This window comes from Tachypleus tridentatus, chromosome 10 (assembly GCF_004210375.1).
Source record: "Tachypleus tridentatus isolate NWPU-2018 chromosome 10, ASM421037v1, whole genome shotgun sequence".
Lineage (NCBI taxonomy): Eukaryota > Metazoa > Arthropoda > Merostomata > Xiphosura > Limulidae > Tachypleus > Tachypleus tridentatus.
The window spans coordinates 37,525,022-37,540,633 of NC_134834.1; the positions used below are offsets into that span (position 1 = coordinate 37,525,022).

The 15,612-nt window shown below is 34.0% G+C and overlaps 1 protein-coding gene across 1 annotated transcript in view; it reads left to right on the top strand.

Annotated features, from left to right (window-relative positions):
- LOC143229067 (complexin-like) overlaps window positions 1-15,612 on the top strand; it is a 135,222-nt gene that overhangs the window by 99,309 nt on the left and 20,301 nt on the right. The window contains 1 exon segment of the mRNA XM_076460823.1: window positions 14,004-14,167. Coding sequence (XP_076316938.1) covers window positions 14,004-14,167 — 164 coding nt within the window.

Below are 15,612 nucleotides of genomic sequence, written 5' to 3' on the forward strand. Positions count from 1 at the left end.
TAAAGACATACGTTATGTTATTCCTGTTACATATTATAATTTATCTCGGACAAGTCTTCGATTTATTATTTTACGTACGTTATGTATTATGATTTCGAATAAGCCAGGAATTTTAATTTTAATTTAGAAGTTAATTAAATGTTAATACGTATCAAATTTATGACATTTGCCAACAAGATTGATATTCACAGTTTTCTTTTCTAACACCAATATATTTTAATATACGAAGAAAGCAATACAATCTATAATAACGGTTATTACAAATAGTTATTTGTATACAAAAAGTTTACAAACTTGCAAAATATATTCAGTCTTCTATCTGATCTGGAACTGAATATTTTATCAACGCTCCAGGTCCACGAGACGCAAGTTACTTTTATGTTAATAGACAGATACACTTCACTTGGCAGGAATGCTAGCTAGCTCTGTTCTTCACACGTGAGTTGTTTGTTTGTTTTGTTTTTTGAAGTTATTTGATGACTTCATAGAAATACTAATGTCCGAAGTTAATTCTCTGAAGTTTAACAGTTCGTAATGTTCGAAATCTAAAAACTTTTCTGGTCAAATATGTGTAATTTTCCTATTAATAAGCGTAAATCACAATTATAGCTTCCAAAGATTGTAGTGCACTGAGTGTAGCAGACCAACAATATGCTATTACAGTCTCTTGGCACGTCAATTTATAATCTTTAGACAAAGTTCTAGAAGTTCACTCGGCAATAATGTAAAACATATATTGCTGATTCTTACGCTCGAGAATCTTCTACAAATTTGGAGAACAGGCGGGCCTTGCTCAATGCACATTTAATAAATAATATACGTTACATACATTTCTAAATATATATTAAACTGTAACAAACATAGATATTAAAATAATATTAAATCCGTTACACTCTTTTTCTGATGATCTTGGTTGTGTTGACCACCTAATGCCACATCTCCCAGATTATATCTATCCCAAGAGTTCATCACCTCGAATGCAATACAGACAACGCTTATCATTCCCTAAGTCCATCTCATCGTCATCATAGAGAAAAAACATCACAAGCATAAATAAATGCATCAAAGAACCTCATATTACCAACCGTTAAGACACAAAACTAGAATCACTTTTCCTTTTTTCCTTTCGCTTCATCCCATCCTCTTCACTTATTTAACATGGTTTTATCATATCCATTCATCATCTATTAATTTCTAGTGAAGAGAGGGAGTAACCCTTTAATGGTCCACCAAAGTTTAGTTGGAATGAAATGGTACACTTATGGTTTATCACACAACCTTATATAAACAAAATAAAAAGTATCATATAACATATTTCATAATCTAAGTAAAAGGTATCAAAATGGTTTTAGTGATCTCTTTAGTCGCTGAAATACATCATATAACTAAATAATTTCTAATCTCTAAAGATTAAATAGTGAATAAGTAATACGCATTATAGTAATTTTCAATTTTCATGTCTCAAAACCAGGCACTTTCAAGATATTAAGTTCAAGAAAGAGAGCCACAGGTATTAAGCCAAAGAGGCTGTTTAAACACGAAATTATGTAGACACTAATCAACGCGTATATTAGTGGAAGCATTGCATGATGGGATAGCACACAGTACAAAGAAGAAAAAGACAGATATAAAATAAGGTGTTCAGAAAGGATATCGTATAATTTACCTTCAATCACGTATATCGCTAGATAGATTGATACGACACTGTGGATTCGTCCAATACACTATTTTTGTTCATCCATCAATAGGCTTTCTGCTGCCTCCTCATAATCCATAAGCATTTAATGCACATTTTCAGTGGATGAGACTTCATGAAACTCAAAGAAAAGTAAAACAAACATAGCTTCCAACAAAACCAGTCAACTTATATCTTAAGTAAAAAAATGTGAGCTCGGGAAAACCATTCTGTACCAAATCGATCATTTTTCATTTTTCCAAACTTACTTCTAGCTGTCCACATTCTTCAAGACGAATAGCATGGGCTACATTTAAGATCTCGTGATTTTTACTTTTTTTCATTTTTAGCCTCATAAGTTTTGTGTTTATTTGTTCGTAAGCATACTGGTTCTGTAGTTGTCATGTTACTTTTTATTAGCTTGACGTGTGTAGCATTACGGATGAATTATCATTACTCATGTGCTTTAGAAATAAACTCTTATTTCTTGAGTAATTAAATTTTGGAACCATGTTAATGTTGTTACAAACTAAATTTAGTACGTTATTACTAACACTCAAGCTCTATTTTGTTGCTTATTTAAATCCCGTCGTGTCTTTTTTGCCGACGGTAATCTTATTCTATTGTGTTATAGGGTCAGTGGTGGCTAACGGACTCACAACACTAAACCTTTAGATTGAATTTCTTGCTATGGGTAGAGTGCAGATAAGGATTTGTGTCCACTAATGAAATAATAACAACAATTTTTTTTCTATTAAACAAATCGAACATATAGTAAAAGTGTTTTTATAGGGGGCACATGGTATGATTTAAGAGTATGTGTGATTTTTAATGAACAAGAATCTGTTTTTTATAATAACTTAACTCATAGTTTATACTACATGTAAGAAATGTAGTCGTGCACACATTTATGTTAAAAATAATTTACGTATACCCTTATTAACCATGTAAAGCACATAAAAAATGAATTCATTAATGACAAAGTAACTTTTACTCTAGATCAGAGATAGTAATTTTATGAAGGAAAACGTAAAATGTCTTTCTCTTAAGCTATTTAATAACTTCTAAACTATCTGCTTGAAGTAGGTGTATAACCTAGAGTCGGATTCTAATATATTATGATAGTGTTTAAAGAAAACCAGACTACTTTTAAATTCCATGTATAATTAAAACAATGTCATTGGTCAGCCAGGTTTATAAGAGTTTATACTGGTTTTAAGTAAAATCGTTGGTATGTGTTTGGAATCATAAGTACGATAAACTAATATATCATAGTAAGAAAAGCATGTAGAAATGCCTAATGTATACATTGAGTAAATAAATGTTTAATTGATGAAAGCAACATAAAACAAATTTGCAAGTATCCTCATATTCAGAATGAGCTGCGTGTTATCACTTATTGCGCTGATATATTTAATTGAAACATTGCAAACAATGTTCCACAATTTAGACCTGGCCAGTCGAGGAATTTTGAACCTGAGTTGTAGGAAAGTTATAGGTACATATCATTGCGTGTTTTTTCTACTCATAACTCTCGGATAACCAAGGGCTTGTGAAGCGCAGTTGGAGAAATGTTGTGGAAATATATTTTTCGGGTATTTCTATTAATAACCCATCGACATGGATATCCGCAGACTTGTGAAGTGCAGATGAAGGATACACATTAATGACCACGTATTTCTATTCACAACCCATACACCTGAACAACGGAGGACTTACGAACCATAGTTAGAAGAAGACTGTAGAAACACATTTACTATGTATCTCTACTCATAACTCACGTTACTTTATTTGATCAATAAACTTTTTCTGCTACTTCTCAGCTCGATTGTCACAACCTACAATTTGCACCAAAAACATAAAGTAGATCTAGAGAACTCAAAAGGTAGAACTGCTACTGCCAAACAACACGTGTAGAAAGTGCGATACGATGTTTAAGTACATATCTTATTTTTTTACTTTTTCTACTAGGATTCAAAACATGGACTTGAAGCGCTACGGTACTGTAAATCATGACCTTTCAACGTGAAGTTTACACACACAGAAAAAGAATCAATCTACTCATATAGTTTGGAGTCCTAAGAAAAAATCCACGGAATCGTGGCCATGAAAATCTTATTTTTGATTTCAAGTACTAGAATAGTTTATTCCGTAAGAACAATACGAAATTTTCACCAAAGCGACGTCACAAGCAAACCAACCGTTCACTGTACAGTTTTTGGTGAACAAGGTTACACAACACAAAAAAAAAGTTATAATAATATTCACGAACATTGTTCAAATATAAGTTCCATTAGTTTGTTTCTCAAGAATCTTGAGTGAAATTATATTGCTTTATTTGACGTTATTTTTTCCTGTTTTATTTATTCTTCAGCAAAAAGCTACAAAATAGGCTGTGTCCTGTCTTTTACGAGTATCAAAACTCGAATTAGACTTGCTACTGAGCTAACGCTTACTTGTAAAACAGCATCGTGTGACCTTATACAATCCTGACCAAAATGTTTGCATATTTTCTAACAAAATATATTATTATTATTAAGTTGGAATACAAATACAGCATGAGATGTCAAACTGAGAAATATGTGTTATATCAAACATCTATGTCTATAGTGTGTATAACAAGACAGGTTCTACTGATATCATGAACGATTTATTAGAACAGTAAACAATTATATCAGACATTTGTAGAAATATGTGTAATTAATCATTTCATCTATCACAACAAAACCTAAACAAGAAAAATATAACGGAAAATTACAACATCAAAATATTATAAATAGCGTATAGTTCGCCAAGATTTACATGACGAGTGCTACTACAACGGCCCGGCATGCGCAGGTGGCTAGGGCACTCGACTCGTAATCCGAGGGTCGCAGGTTCGAATCTCTGTCACACGAAACATGCTCGTCTTTTTAGCCGTGGTGGCGTTATAATGTGACGGTCAATCCAACCATTCGTTGGTAAAAGCGTAGCTCAACAGTTGGCGGTAGGTGGTGATGACTAGCTGCCTTCCCTGTAATTAGGGACGGCTAGGGCAGATAACCCTCGTGTAGTTTTGCGCAAAATTCAAAAACAAACTACCACCCATTCTTTATTTATATTATAACCTCAAATTTGACAGCTTACCGAAATAAATTAATTTCTCCAAGTCAAGTGTGAACAATAAAGAAGCAATAAAGTGCAGTAGGGGCTCTCAAACGGCGACACAATCCTTTGTGAGCCAATCAAAATTAAGATCATTCATGAAATGAAACCGTGACAAAATCAGATAATAATTATTGGTAAAATCATATAGGTTACTAATTTCTAATATACATAGAAAAGTCAGTACGTTTTGGTAACGTTATGTTCCAACATTTGTTTTTATATCGTGTTGCTTAGCAACAAAAGTATAACCAAAAATTGTTATTAGTCTACGTACAGAAAGTATAAAATGAAATGTATATATAAATATATAACAAAACTGGAAAAATATATCTGTCGATTTCTTCATTGAGAGTCTAAGTTGACTAAAAGGGTTTGTTCTTTTTTTCTATAAAACATTGATGTTACATTAGTAAATAGCCTAATTCAGAAACGATTTAAGTTTAAAATTGAATGAATATCTCTACATTCACGATAAAGTTTATATACTTGGCTCTACGCTAGGTGATTTCACACTACGTCTCTATTTTGGACTTATTATACCAACACTCACTACACTTATAAAATTACACACCCCTTACTCCTCCGTTACTTGTGAGTGTTTGTATAAAAATGCATGTCATGTGTAAGTTATGATATCTCTGTACATTACGCACACTGTAGACAGTGACATTGTCATCGTAGAACACAAAGTTATTGCTAAAGCTTGCCCTAGCATGTGGCAGAAATATCAACTACATATGATTTCTGTAGGAGGCACCACTGGCATTTCCCTGGAAGACATGAAAAGCAGTTTTTCCACTAACAAACACCTGCCCAACCATGTACTGCACCACCTCCTGTTTTACCTGTGAGAAAGACAGTCTTTTTCACCTTTTCTCATTGTAAACACGAAAACGAATCTTACCATTAGTTTTAACAAGCCGGAAATAGGATTCATATCAAAGAATGACATGTCACCAGTGTTCTAACTGTAATTTGGCATGTTGTCTTGTCAAATAAGACAGTGATGATAGTGAATTCTAGTTAATATCAATTGCAGATGGTCCTTCTTACACATTAATCTTATTTGGTCAGTTTTTTATTTACTGTTATTCTATGTAACGTGGAGTAAATGTGTTCATGTCCTTTCTGTATTTAGATGTTGCAAAACACTCTTCGACCTTGGCATGTTAACCTGATTAAAACGGATCATTTTGGGCACTAGTTCTTTCAGCCTCTAGCACTAAACTTTCCTGAAACAATGATTACTGTAGTATGATGACGTTTCAGGATTCTTAATACAGTACCTTTGGAGTACTTCGTTGCTCTGATGATATCGGTTTGCTTCATATAATTTCAGGATAGTTGAATAATTTGACGTCCTATAATTTCTTGCCCCTGACGAGGCATGGCTCTAACCCAACTACAGAGAAATTGTCTGAAGAAATCGTTGATCTGGTTCGAAAAATATTCTACCAAGATCACACCCTTTTATAAAAAAAACAAAAAAACAGGTGTGTTTGTGTGGCTTAACGAACAAATGCTTAGCATAACTTATACAGACCAAAATAACAATTTGTACATGTTTGTCCAGACATACGCTACCTACTCTGTTACTATTCGGGCATTTACTCAATAATTGCTTTGTGCATATAAATAATAGCATCAATATAGAACACTATGCAAACATTTTGTCCAAGACTGAATATATGGAAAGTTTATGATATTGGCTATGCTTTCGATCATTTTATTTCCTTGGTCGGTTATCATTATATCTTTAAGTGAGCTGAGTGTGACCTAGTGTATAGCGTACCAAAGCTATGAACCCAAGGAAATGCGGTTATCACTCCTTTGCCACAAAAACTTGCTTCACAATTTGGGGCCTTGAGTGCACTACAAGAGTAAGGGTCAAATCTTATTATTTGACCAGACAAAAGTAGCACGAGGATGGAGGTGGGTGCTGTCAACTAGTTGTCTTCTTTCTAGTTTATTGCTTCAGAATTAAGATGATTATGAACATATAACCGTTCTGTTTTCAAAACAACCATTGGTTTTTTACACAGTTTTAAAGAAGACTGTTTTCAGTCTTAAAATTGCAATAAAATGCAAGTAACTTATTCCACAAGGTAGAAAAAATTAAAACACGATGAAACTGGAAAACAGTCTCATACATCCTACACTTTTTGACGTATATTATTGCGTCATCCTCAGGAGTGTACTTGTTTTTGCAATCATATAATTTATACACTTGCAAGATCACAAATATACACATGAAAGAATTTCACGCCACTTGCTAACAAAATTTCCATCAGATACATCACTCTTTGGCTTGTTTGTTTTTTGAATTTCGCGCAAAGCTACACAAGGGCTATCTGCGCTAGCCGTCCCTAATTTAGCAGTGTAAAACTAAAGGGAAGGCAGCTAGTCATCATCACCCACCGCCAACTCTTGGGCTACTCTTTATCAACGAATAGTGGGATTGACCATAAAAATTATAACGCCCCCACGGCTGAAAGGGTGAGAATGTTTGGTGTGACAAGGATTCGAACCCTTGACACTCAGATTACGAGTCGAGTGACTTAAGCACCTGGCCATGCTGGGCCGTCCATCATTCTTATTCAATAACTTAAATTTTCTTTTATTATATTTAAATATCTCTGTAGATTCATATGCATTCATACTAATACAATTTCCATATTGTGCTAAAGTAGCAGTATTTACCCTGTACAGTAAGTTATTTCCATTTTACTGTAATTTTCGAGACTGCAAAAAGTCTCATTTTTAGAATTATGTAAAATGTAATCATTGTTTTAAAAAAATGTAACTTTTAAATAATGAATATTACACAATTGCCAATAAATTTTAAAACCTACAATATATTTTAAAATTTGCTCAACCTGAAACGTCGTTGTAGTCAGTCAGTGAATAGTTAGTCCATTGCCAGAACTAAATAATGTAACATGCTATATATGCAAAACGCGTTGCTGGCATGTAGAGAGTGCCACTGCTAGCTGGTGTGGCGGCACACCCCTCAGAAAATGCTTGGAAATTTAATGTTATAAGATCGAATATTGAGCACTTGAATTATAAATACTACATATACATAACGTAATGTATTAAATTAAAATAAACAAATGTTAATACAATAGTTGTAGTTCTACATACCATTAAAAAGTAGACAAGCCATGGCCTGACTGGCCTTATCGCTTCCTACGACGATGTAGTAAGCTGGTATCGAACACAAAAATGAGAATAATCTATTTGACGCAATGTTACCTATATGCCAAAAATTATAATCACACTTTTGTTGGAACGAAATTGGTGTGTCGCTGATAGTGCAAGTCATAGTGCCTAGGATTTCTATACATATATATTTATATAATTTGTTCAAGTTGTTTCTTTGTTTGTTTGTGTTTTCTTAAAACAAAGCCACATCGGGCTATCTGCTGAGTGTTCAAGGTAACTTTCTGACCATTTTAGAACACAATGTAGTCTTGATAATCGTATGGCTGAAATAATATATAAACCTCTCCGATAGGAAATATTTGATGAGGATGTTGTATGATGTATAGTCAAAGAAAAGTATTTAGAATATGAAACGTTTAATGAGCTCTTTTAAATCAAAGAATTGCAAAATGTGTAGAATACAACATGCTTCAAATTTGATGAAATGTTCGTAAAAAATTAAAGACTGTGATTACGAAATAAACTTTCAGATCCAGAATACCAGTTTATCTCTTAGCACAGTTATAAAGATAATAAAGATGGATTTGAATATGACGAAGTCTCTTTGCCAAATGTTTTCAAACTTCTAGTCACACCTCTAAAGTCAATGGGTACTTTTACGACAGAGAGGGACAGCCTTAGAACCTCAAGTCGCAATATTTTCCTTCCACATACCTGCGAAATTGACCTACCACATACCTGCCAAGTCTACAGCACATTATCCTACCACATACCTGCCAAGTCTACAGCACACTATACTACTTCATGCCTGCCAAGTCTACAACATATTATCTTACCACATACCTGCCAAGTCTACAGCACATTATCCTACTACATACCTGTCAAGTCTACAAAACATTATCCTACCACATACCTATCAAGTGTACAGCTAGAACTTCAATGAACTTTTATGTCTTTAGGATGGTTAAAGTGATGTTAGAAGACGACTATCATGTATTTGGTATTCTGGGTATGGCTTATCAGGATGTATGGATTGACCTAATTATAATTCGCTGAAGCTTAAACAATTAGTAAGAAAATAATTATAAAAAAACTGTGGGAAGGTCTTGAACTACTGGTAATGTAAACCCTGAAAACTTCTTACACTAGTCTTTCAATGTTCCAAGAACGATGTACAGAGATCTGTTATCTCTTTACGAGACCTCACTCCGTCAATTTAGTACATTTTAAACTCTAACTGTTCAAAGTAGATATGCTAATTAACTTCTTGGATAAATATATTCAAAATATTAATCGTGTTTTTTATGTTGAAATAATTCTACGAAAATTTTATTTCTCAACTTATATAGTTCATTTATTCTTAGCTCTACGTTTTTTTATTTCTCTACTTTCATGGCTATTATCTGTTATATTTCCTTCTATTTGCACGGTTTCTTACTTTAATGGGCCATTTTCTGTTGTTATATCAGTATATCTCTGATCCCCTTTGTTGCTTTTATTGTTTGTTTGGCTTTTATTACTCACTAGGTTAGTTATGTTCTCTCTTTAACGTTCTTCTGTCAAGTCATTGCCTTAAAATTTACTTTATTTACTTTAGAAAAAGACCATGTCGTTGACCGTTTCGGTTTGCCTCACCAAAACAACAAGACATATAAGAGGTATCTGAAATATTCAACACATAAAATGAGCGACAAAAATTAATGTTGAACATCTAAAATGTGAAAGTGTAAGAAAAACAGATCGTTGCTAAAATTAAAAAAATATGAAAAATTATTAGTCTCACAATACTGAAAACTTAAAATGGAAATATCTGAGAAAGCTAGTAGTTGCAAAGTCGAACATTGAAAATAAGTATATGATATTTTATTTTAAAGCAAGTGCAGTGCTACACCGTGAACTTTAGTTATACTAGATCTGTAAGTTTTTAAAATGAAGTAAAACATTTCACCTTTGTTCTAACGTACTAAGCCACTTCTGTTTTATGTGAGTGTCAGTGTGGCAGATCTCTATGTGACCAACTCTCATTATGGTGGTTACCTTTGCTACCGAAAGTGGGCGGAGTTTATGTTTTCACCACTCCGTTTGTGTGTTTGTTATCAGAATTTTATCGAAAACGACTGAATGGTTTTAGACGAAAGGTAATATATATTTGGACTATGACCCAATTTAGAAGTGATTAGTGTTTGGAGAATCAAGGCTAGAACAAGGTCACGTCACGAAAACCAAAATACTCCTATTTATTAACATGAGGACCGATTTTAAATATTATTTTTGCTCTATAACTGAAAAATAAGTAAAAAAAAATTAGCTGATGTTGATGAAAGTTGGTGCACTTATGTAGAATATTATTTCTTATTGTCCTGTCGAATATGGTCAGTTTTCGTCTTCTTCAACATAGCGGAGACTTGAGTTCTAAAGTGTCTCTCTAGTTATTTGTGTAAGTATCAATATGGTAGTTTTTTAAGTAATAATCAGTATGATAGTTTGTAATTTAACGATCACTACGATAGTTCCTTATGTAGCATTTTATGTAAGTATCAGTGTCGTAGCACTTTATGTAAGTATCAGTGTCATAGTTCTTTATGTAACAACAGTGTGGTGTTTTTTATGTAAGTATCAGTGTTATAGTTCTTTGTGTAACAACAGTGTGGTGTTTTTTATGTAACTATCAGTGTTACAGTTTTTTATGTAACTATCAGCGTATTAGTTTTTCTTATAAAAGTAACGGTGTGGTAGTTCTCTAAGTATTGAGAGTGTCTAACCACTCGATTTGTTTCAAGAAAAACAATCGTAAAGCAGCCTCAGAAATGAAATGAAAATATAAGAAAGAGCTGCTTGTATATAAAGAAGTAATATTTATAAACGTAGAAATCGTACTATAATTAGATGCTTGGACTATTCTAAATATATCTTGCAATGGCACACCGTTATATTTACAATGTTTCTATTGATAGTTAGCTATTTAGACTTAACATATTAACAGTTGTTATTGTTTGAAATAGGTAAGTAAATGAAGGAGGAGAATTCATCTAATTGATACGAGATTTCGGTTTTACTGTCCAGTATCGGTATGGATGTGATACATTTCTAGAGTGATTTATATAAATATCTCCCAAACTAGTGGAATAGTTTTGATTTAGGCTAGAGCTAAACACATCTAAATCGAGACAAAAAGAATTTATTTTCATGATCGATATACATTTAAACTCTTATTCGATGATATAAATAGTTTCCATCTTGTGTGTAAAGTTGAGTTTTACAGGCAATAACTAAACCACTAAATTTTAGACAAGATTTTATGGATAAATTGTTATAGTAATGATCAATATTTGTAAACTGTATATATAGTCTTCAACGAAAGGCATTGAGCAACAAACTAATACATTCACTTTAGAATATTTTAAGTAAGAACTTTTGTTTAGGGATTAAATTACGAACGTATCGATAATGGTATATTTTAGTAGGTGGAGGCCGTTTATCATTATAATTATTTTAAATAAGAACCTTTATTTAGGGATTAAATTACAAACGTATCGATAATGGTATATTTTAGTAGGTGGAGGCCGTTTATCATTATAATTATTTTAAATAAGAATCTTTATTTAGGGATTAAATTACGAACGTATCGATAATGGTATATTTTAGTAGGTAGAGGCCGTTTATCATTATAATTATTTTAAATAAGAACCTTTATTTAGGGATTAAATTACGAACGTATCGATAATGGTACATTGTAGTAGGTGGAGGCAGTTTGTAATTGTAATTATTTTAAAGCTTTTTTTACTTTTTCGCTATTATTTGTGAGTGTTTCATTTGCCGTATTTACTAACTACAATAAGCGGAAATGGACATTGTCCTAAATGACACTTTCTAGTACCAGTAATCGTCTAAACAGTTTATTTACACGACCAAGATCACCACTTCAACTGTATAACCAACTTTAAACAAATTTCTATAGAGACTACCACAGGGTAGGGCATAGCCTGGTGATTAGTGATGGTTGACTACCACAGGGTCGAGCACAGCCTGGTGATTAGAGATGGTTGACTACCACAGGGTAGGGCATAGCCTGGTGATTAGTGATGGTTGACTACCACAGGGTCGGGCATAGCCTGGTGATTAGTGATGGTTGGCTACCACAGGGTCGGGCATAGCCTGGTGATTAGTGATGGTTGACTACCACAGGGTCGGGCATAGCCTGGTGATTAGTGATGGTTGGCTACCACAGGGTCGGGCATAGCCTGGTGATTAGTGATGGTTCACTACCACAGGGTATGGCATAGCCGGGTGATTAGTGATGGTTGACTACCACAAGGTAGGGCATAGCCTGGTGATTAGTGATGGTTGACTACCACAGGGTATGGCATAGCCTGGTGATTAGTGATGGTTGACTACCACAGGGTCGGGCATAGTCTGGTGATTAGTGATGGTTGACTACCACAGGGTCGGGCATAGCCTGGTGATTAGTGATGGTTGACTACCACAGCGTCGGGCATAGTCTGGTGATTAGTGATGGTTGACTACCACAGGGTCTGGCATAGTCTGGTGATTAGTGATGGTTGACTACCACAGGGTCGGGCATAGTCTGGTGATTAGTGATGGTTGACTACCACAGGGTCGGGCATAGCCTGGTGATTAGTGATGGTTGACTACCACAGCGTCGGGCATAGTCTGGTGATTAGTGATGGTTGACTACCACAGGGTCTGGCATAGTCTGGTGATTAGTGATGGTTGACTACCACAGGGTCGGGCATAGTCTGGTGATTAGTGATGGTTGACTACCACAGGGTCGGGCATAGCCTGGTGATTAGTGATGGTTGACTACCACAGCGTCGGGCATAGTCTGGTGATTAGTGATGGTTGACTACCACAGGGTCGGGCATAGCTTGGTGATTAGTGATGGTTCACTACCACAGGGTATGGCATAGCCTGGTAATTAGTGATGGTTCACTACCACAAGGTAGTGCATAGCCTGGTGATTAGTGATGGTTGAATATCACAGGGTAGGGCATAGCCTGGTGATTAGTGATAGTTGACTACCACAGGGTCGGGAATAGCCTGGTGATTAGTGATGGTTCACTACCACAGGGTATGGCATAGCCTGGTGATTAGTGATGGTTCACTACCACAGGGTAGGGCATAGCCTGGTAATTAGTGATTGTTCCTGATCCGCTTCCCGTTGCCTCAAAAATTCACTTTACACTTTAGGACTATGAGTGTTATATGAGTGACGGTTAACTTTCACTATTCGATTAGAGGAGATCGATAGTTGGAAATGGATGATGTTAACTGTCGTAATACTTTTGTAGTTTATAAAATATTTTTAAGATTTTCTTCATTACATATGTAATTCTGTAAATTTCGCTGTAAACATTACGTGAACGTTTTGAAAGTATTTCAATGATTTAACTGACCGCGTTTAACTCATCGTACTCTGAAGTTGTACGGCGAAATGACTTCATTTAAATTAATTTAAGTATTTTTTAACTGCAATCAAATTCTTGTGTTTTTAGACATCATGTATAGTTAAAGATCTGCGCCGGTCACTGGTAGTTCTCAATGTCACTTCTCAAATATTGAAACATTAAGGTATTAGGGTCATAACTGTGACTAAATTAACATTTAAACTTTAGTCGTAGCAGCTGAAAATCTCGAATATCTATGACAACGTTTTATAAATTATCTGTTTTGTATTTTGGAAGATGTTTATTAGAGATGGGTTGATGTACAAATAGATATGACTTTAACTCTCTCTTAAATTAAAGGGGGCAGTGTTTTTCTAACTACGTTTATGTGTGGAATCTAGAATCAGGTTATTTTCATCATCTCGAATTATTAAGATCTCCAGTAACCAAACAAACTTCTAATAATGTTCCCTGTAAAATTTGCTACTTATGCTCGCTAATAAACCAAACTTTTATGCAAGTAAAGAGGGTTGTTCCTTTAAATTTAGTTTGTGATTTATTAATTATTGTCAATTTCAGTAATTACATGATAATTATTGATATTAAAACAGGGCAAATAGGTGGAGAAAGCGAAAACCAAGAGGACAAAAATGAGGCCGAGCAGGCTGAACAGGAACGTCTGGAAGCACTTCGAGAAGCAGAAGAAAGAAGAAAAGAAAAACACAGAAAAATGGAAGAGGAAAGAGAAAAAATGAGGCAGGAAATTAGAGACAAGGTAATGGTTTCAACACTAACCTTACATTGTGTTATACGGGCACAAATAAATACCGAGAGCTTACTTTTACTGCTTCACGAATTTTATTTCAAAATTCACCAAATAATATAAAGAAACTGATGTATTTTCAGAAATATAAAACGCAATTAGAAATATACTGTAGAAATACCTGGTTTCTAAAACAAAATTACTCATTCAGATTATAATTAAGTTACACATTGCTCTAAACAATGTGAAACTTTGTGAAATTAAAATAAATTGTTACGACTAGAATGCGAATAATCATTGCTTCTCGTTACTAATTTTCACCTATGGGTACTTTTTAATGGTAAATTCTTACACTTATATGGTAAAGTTTTCACACTAGACACCTAACACATGAAATCATAATAATTTACAGAAATACTATTATGAAAACTGATATGATATGCATACATGTATGTCATACTTTGCTATATTACAATATACAAGCGATGCATATTTAAAAAATAAGTCAGAAATCATATTTTCGCGAGACAGTCGAGGCTTTTAACAATAGTAGCGATTCGCTCAACAGTTATTTGAGCTAAAAAACATTACTTTCTGAATTCTAAATTTTATTCTCATGGTGTTGAACCAAATACCTGGTGATATGTACCACCAAAGGATAGGTTTTGTAAAGTAAAATTGTAGAAGGTAGATTTGTTAGTAGAATGACTCATCAGGCAGACTTTAAAGAGATCTTGAAGTAGAAATATACCATAAGATATGTTTTGTGGCAAAGAGTGATGTGCCAAAGGACAGATTTTAAAATGAAGATATAATATATAAGGTAGATTTTGAAGTGTACCATAAGATATATTCTGTAATATAAATGTACCAGATGGTAGGGCCTGAAATGGGTTTTATGGCAACGATGTACAAGAGGATGGTTACTGTAATGGATATGTAATTATGTTATGTGTTTACATACATCCTGTTCTTGATCAAACAAATATTACACAAACAGAATAAAAGTATCTAAGAATAACAAAATTTTATCATTTAACACTTTATGTAATAACCAGTTACTGAACAGCTCTTTAAATCCACTTATTCAGGGCTACCCTAAACACGGTCATTCAAGTATTGCTTTAAGCCAAGTCATTCAGCAACTTGTCTAAATCCAGTCTTTCTACTGCTTGTCTAGACGCGGTTATTCTACTGTTTGTCTAAACCCATCCATTCTATTGTTTGTCTAAACCCATCCATTCTACTGTTTGTCTAAACTCATCCATTCTACTGTTTGTCTGAGCCCTGTCATTCTACTACTTATCTAAACCGAGTCATTCTGTATTTTATGTAAATTCAATCGTTTAGCAGCTGTCTCAGTTTACTTATTAAAGAGCTTGTATAAAACTCAGGATTTAAGCAGCTTGGCAGGTCTACTTAATAACCAAATTGTATAAATACAGGCATTCTTTAGC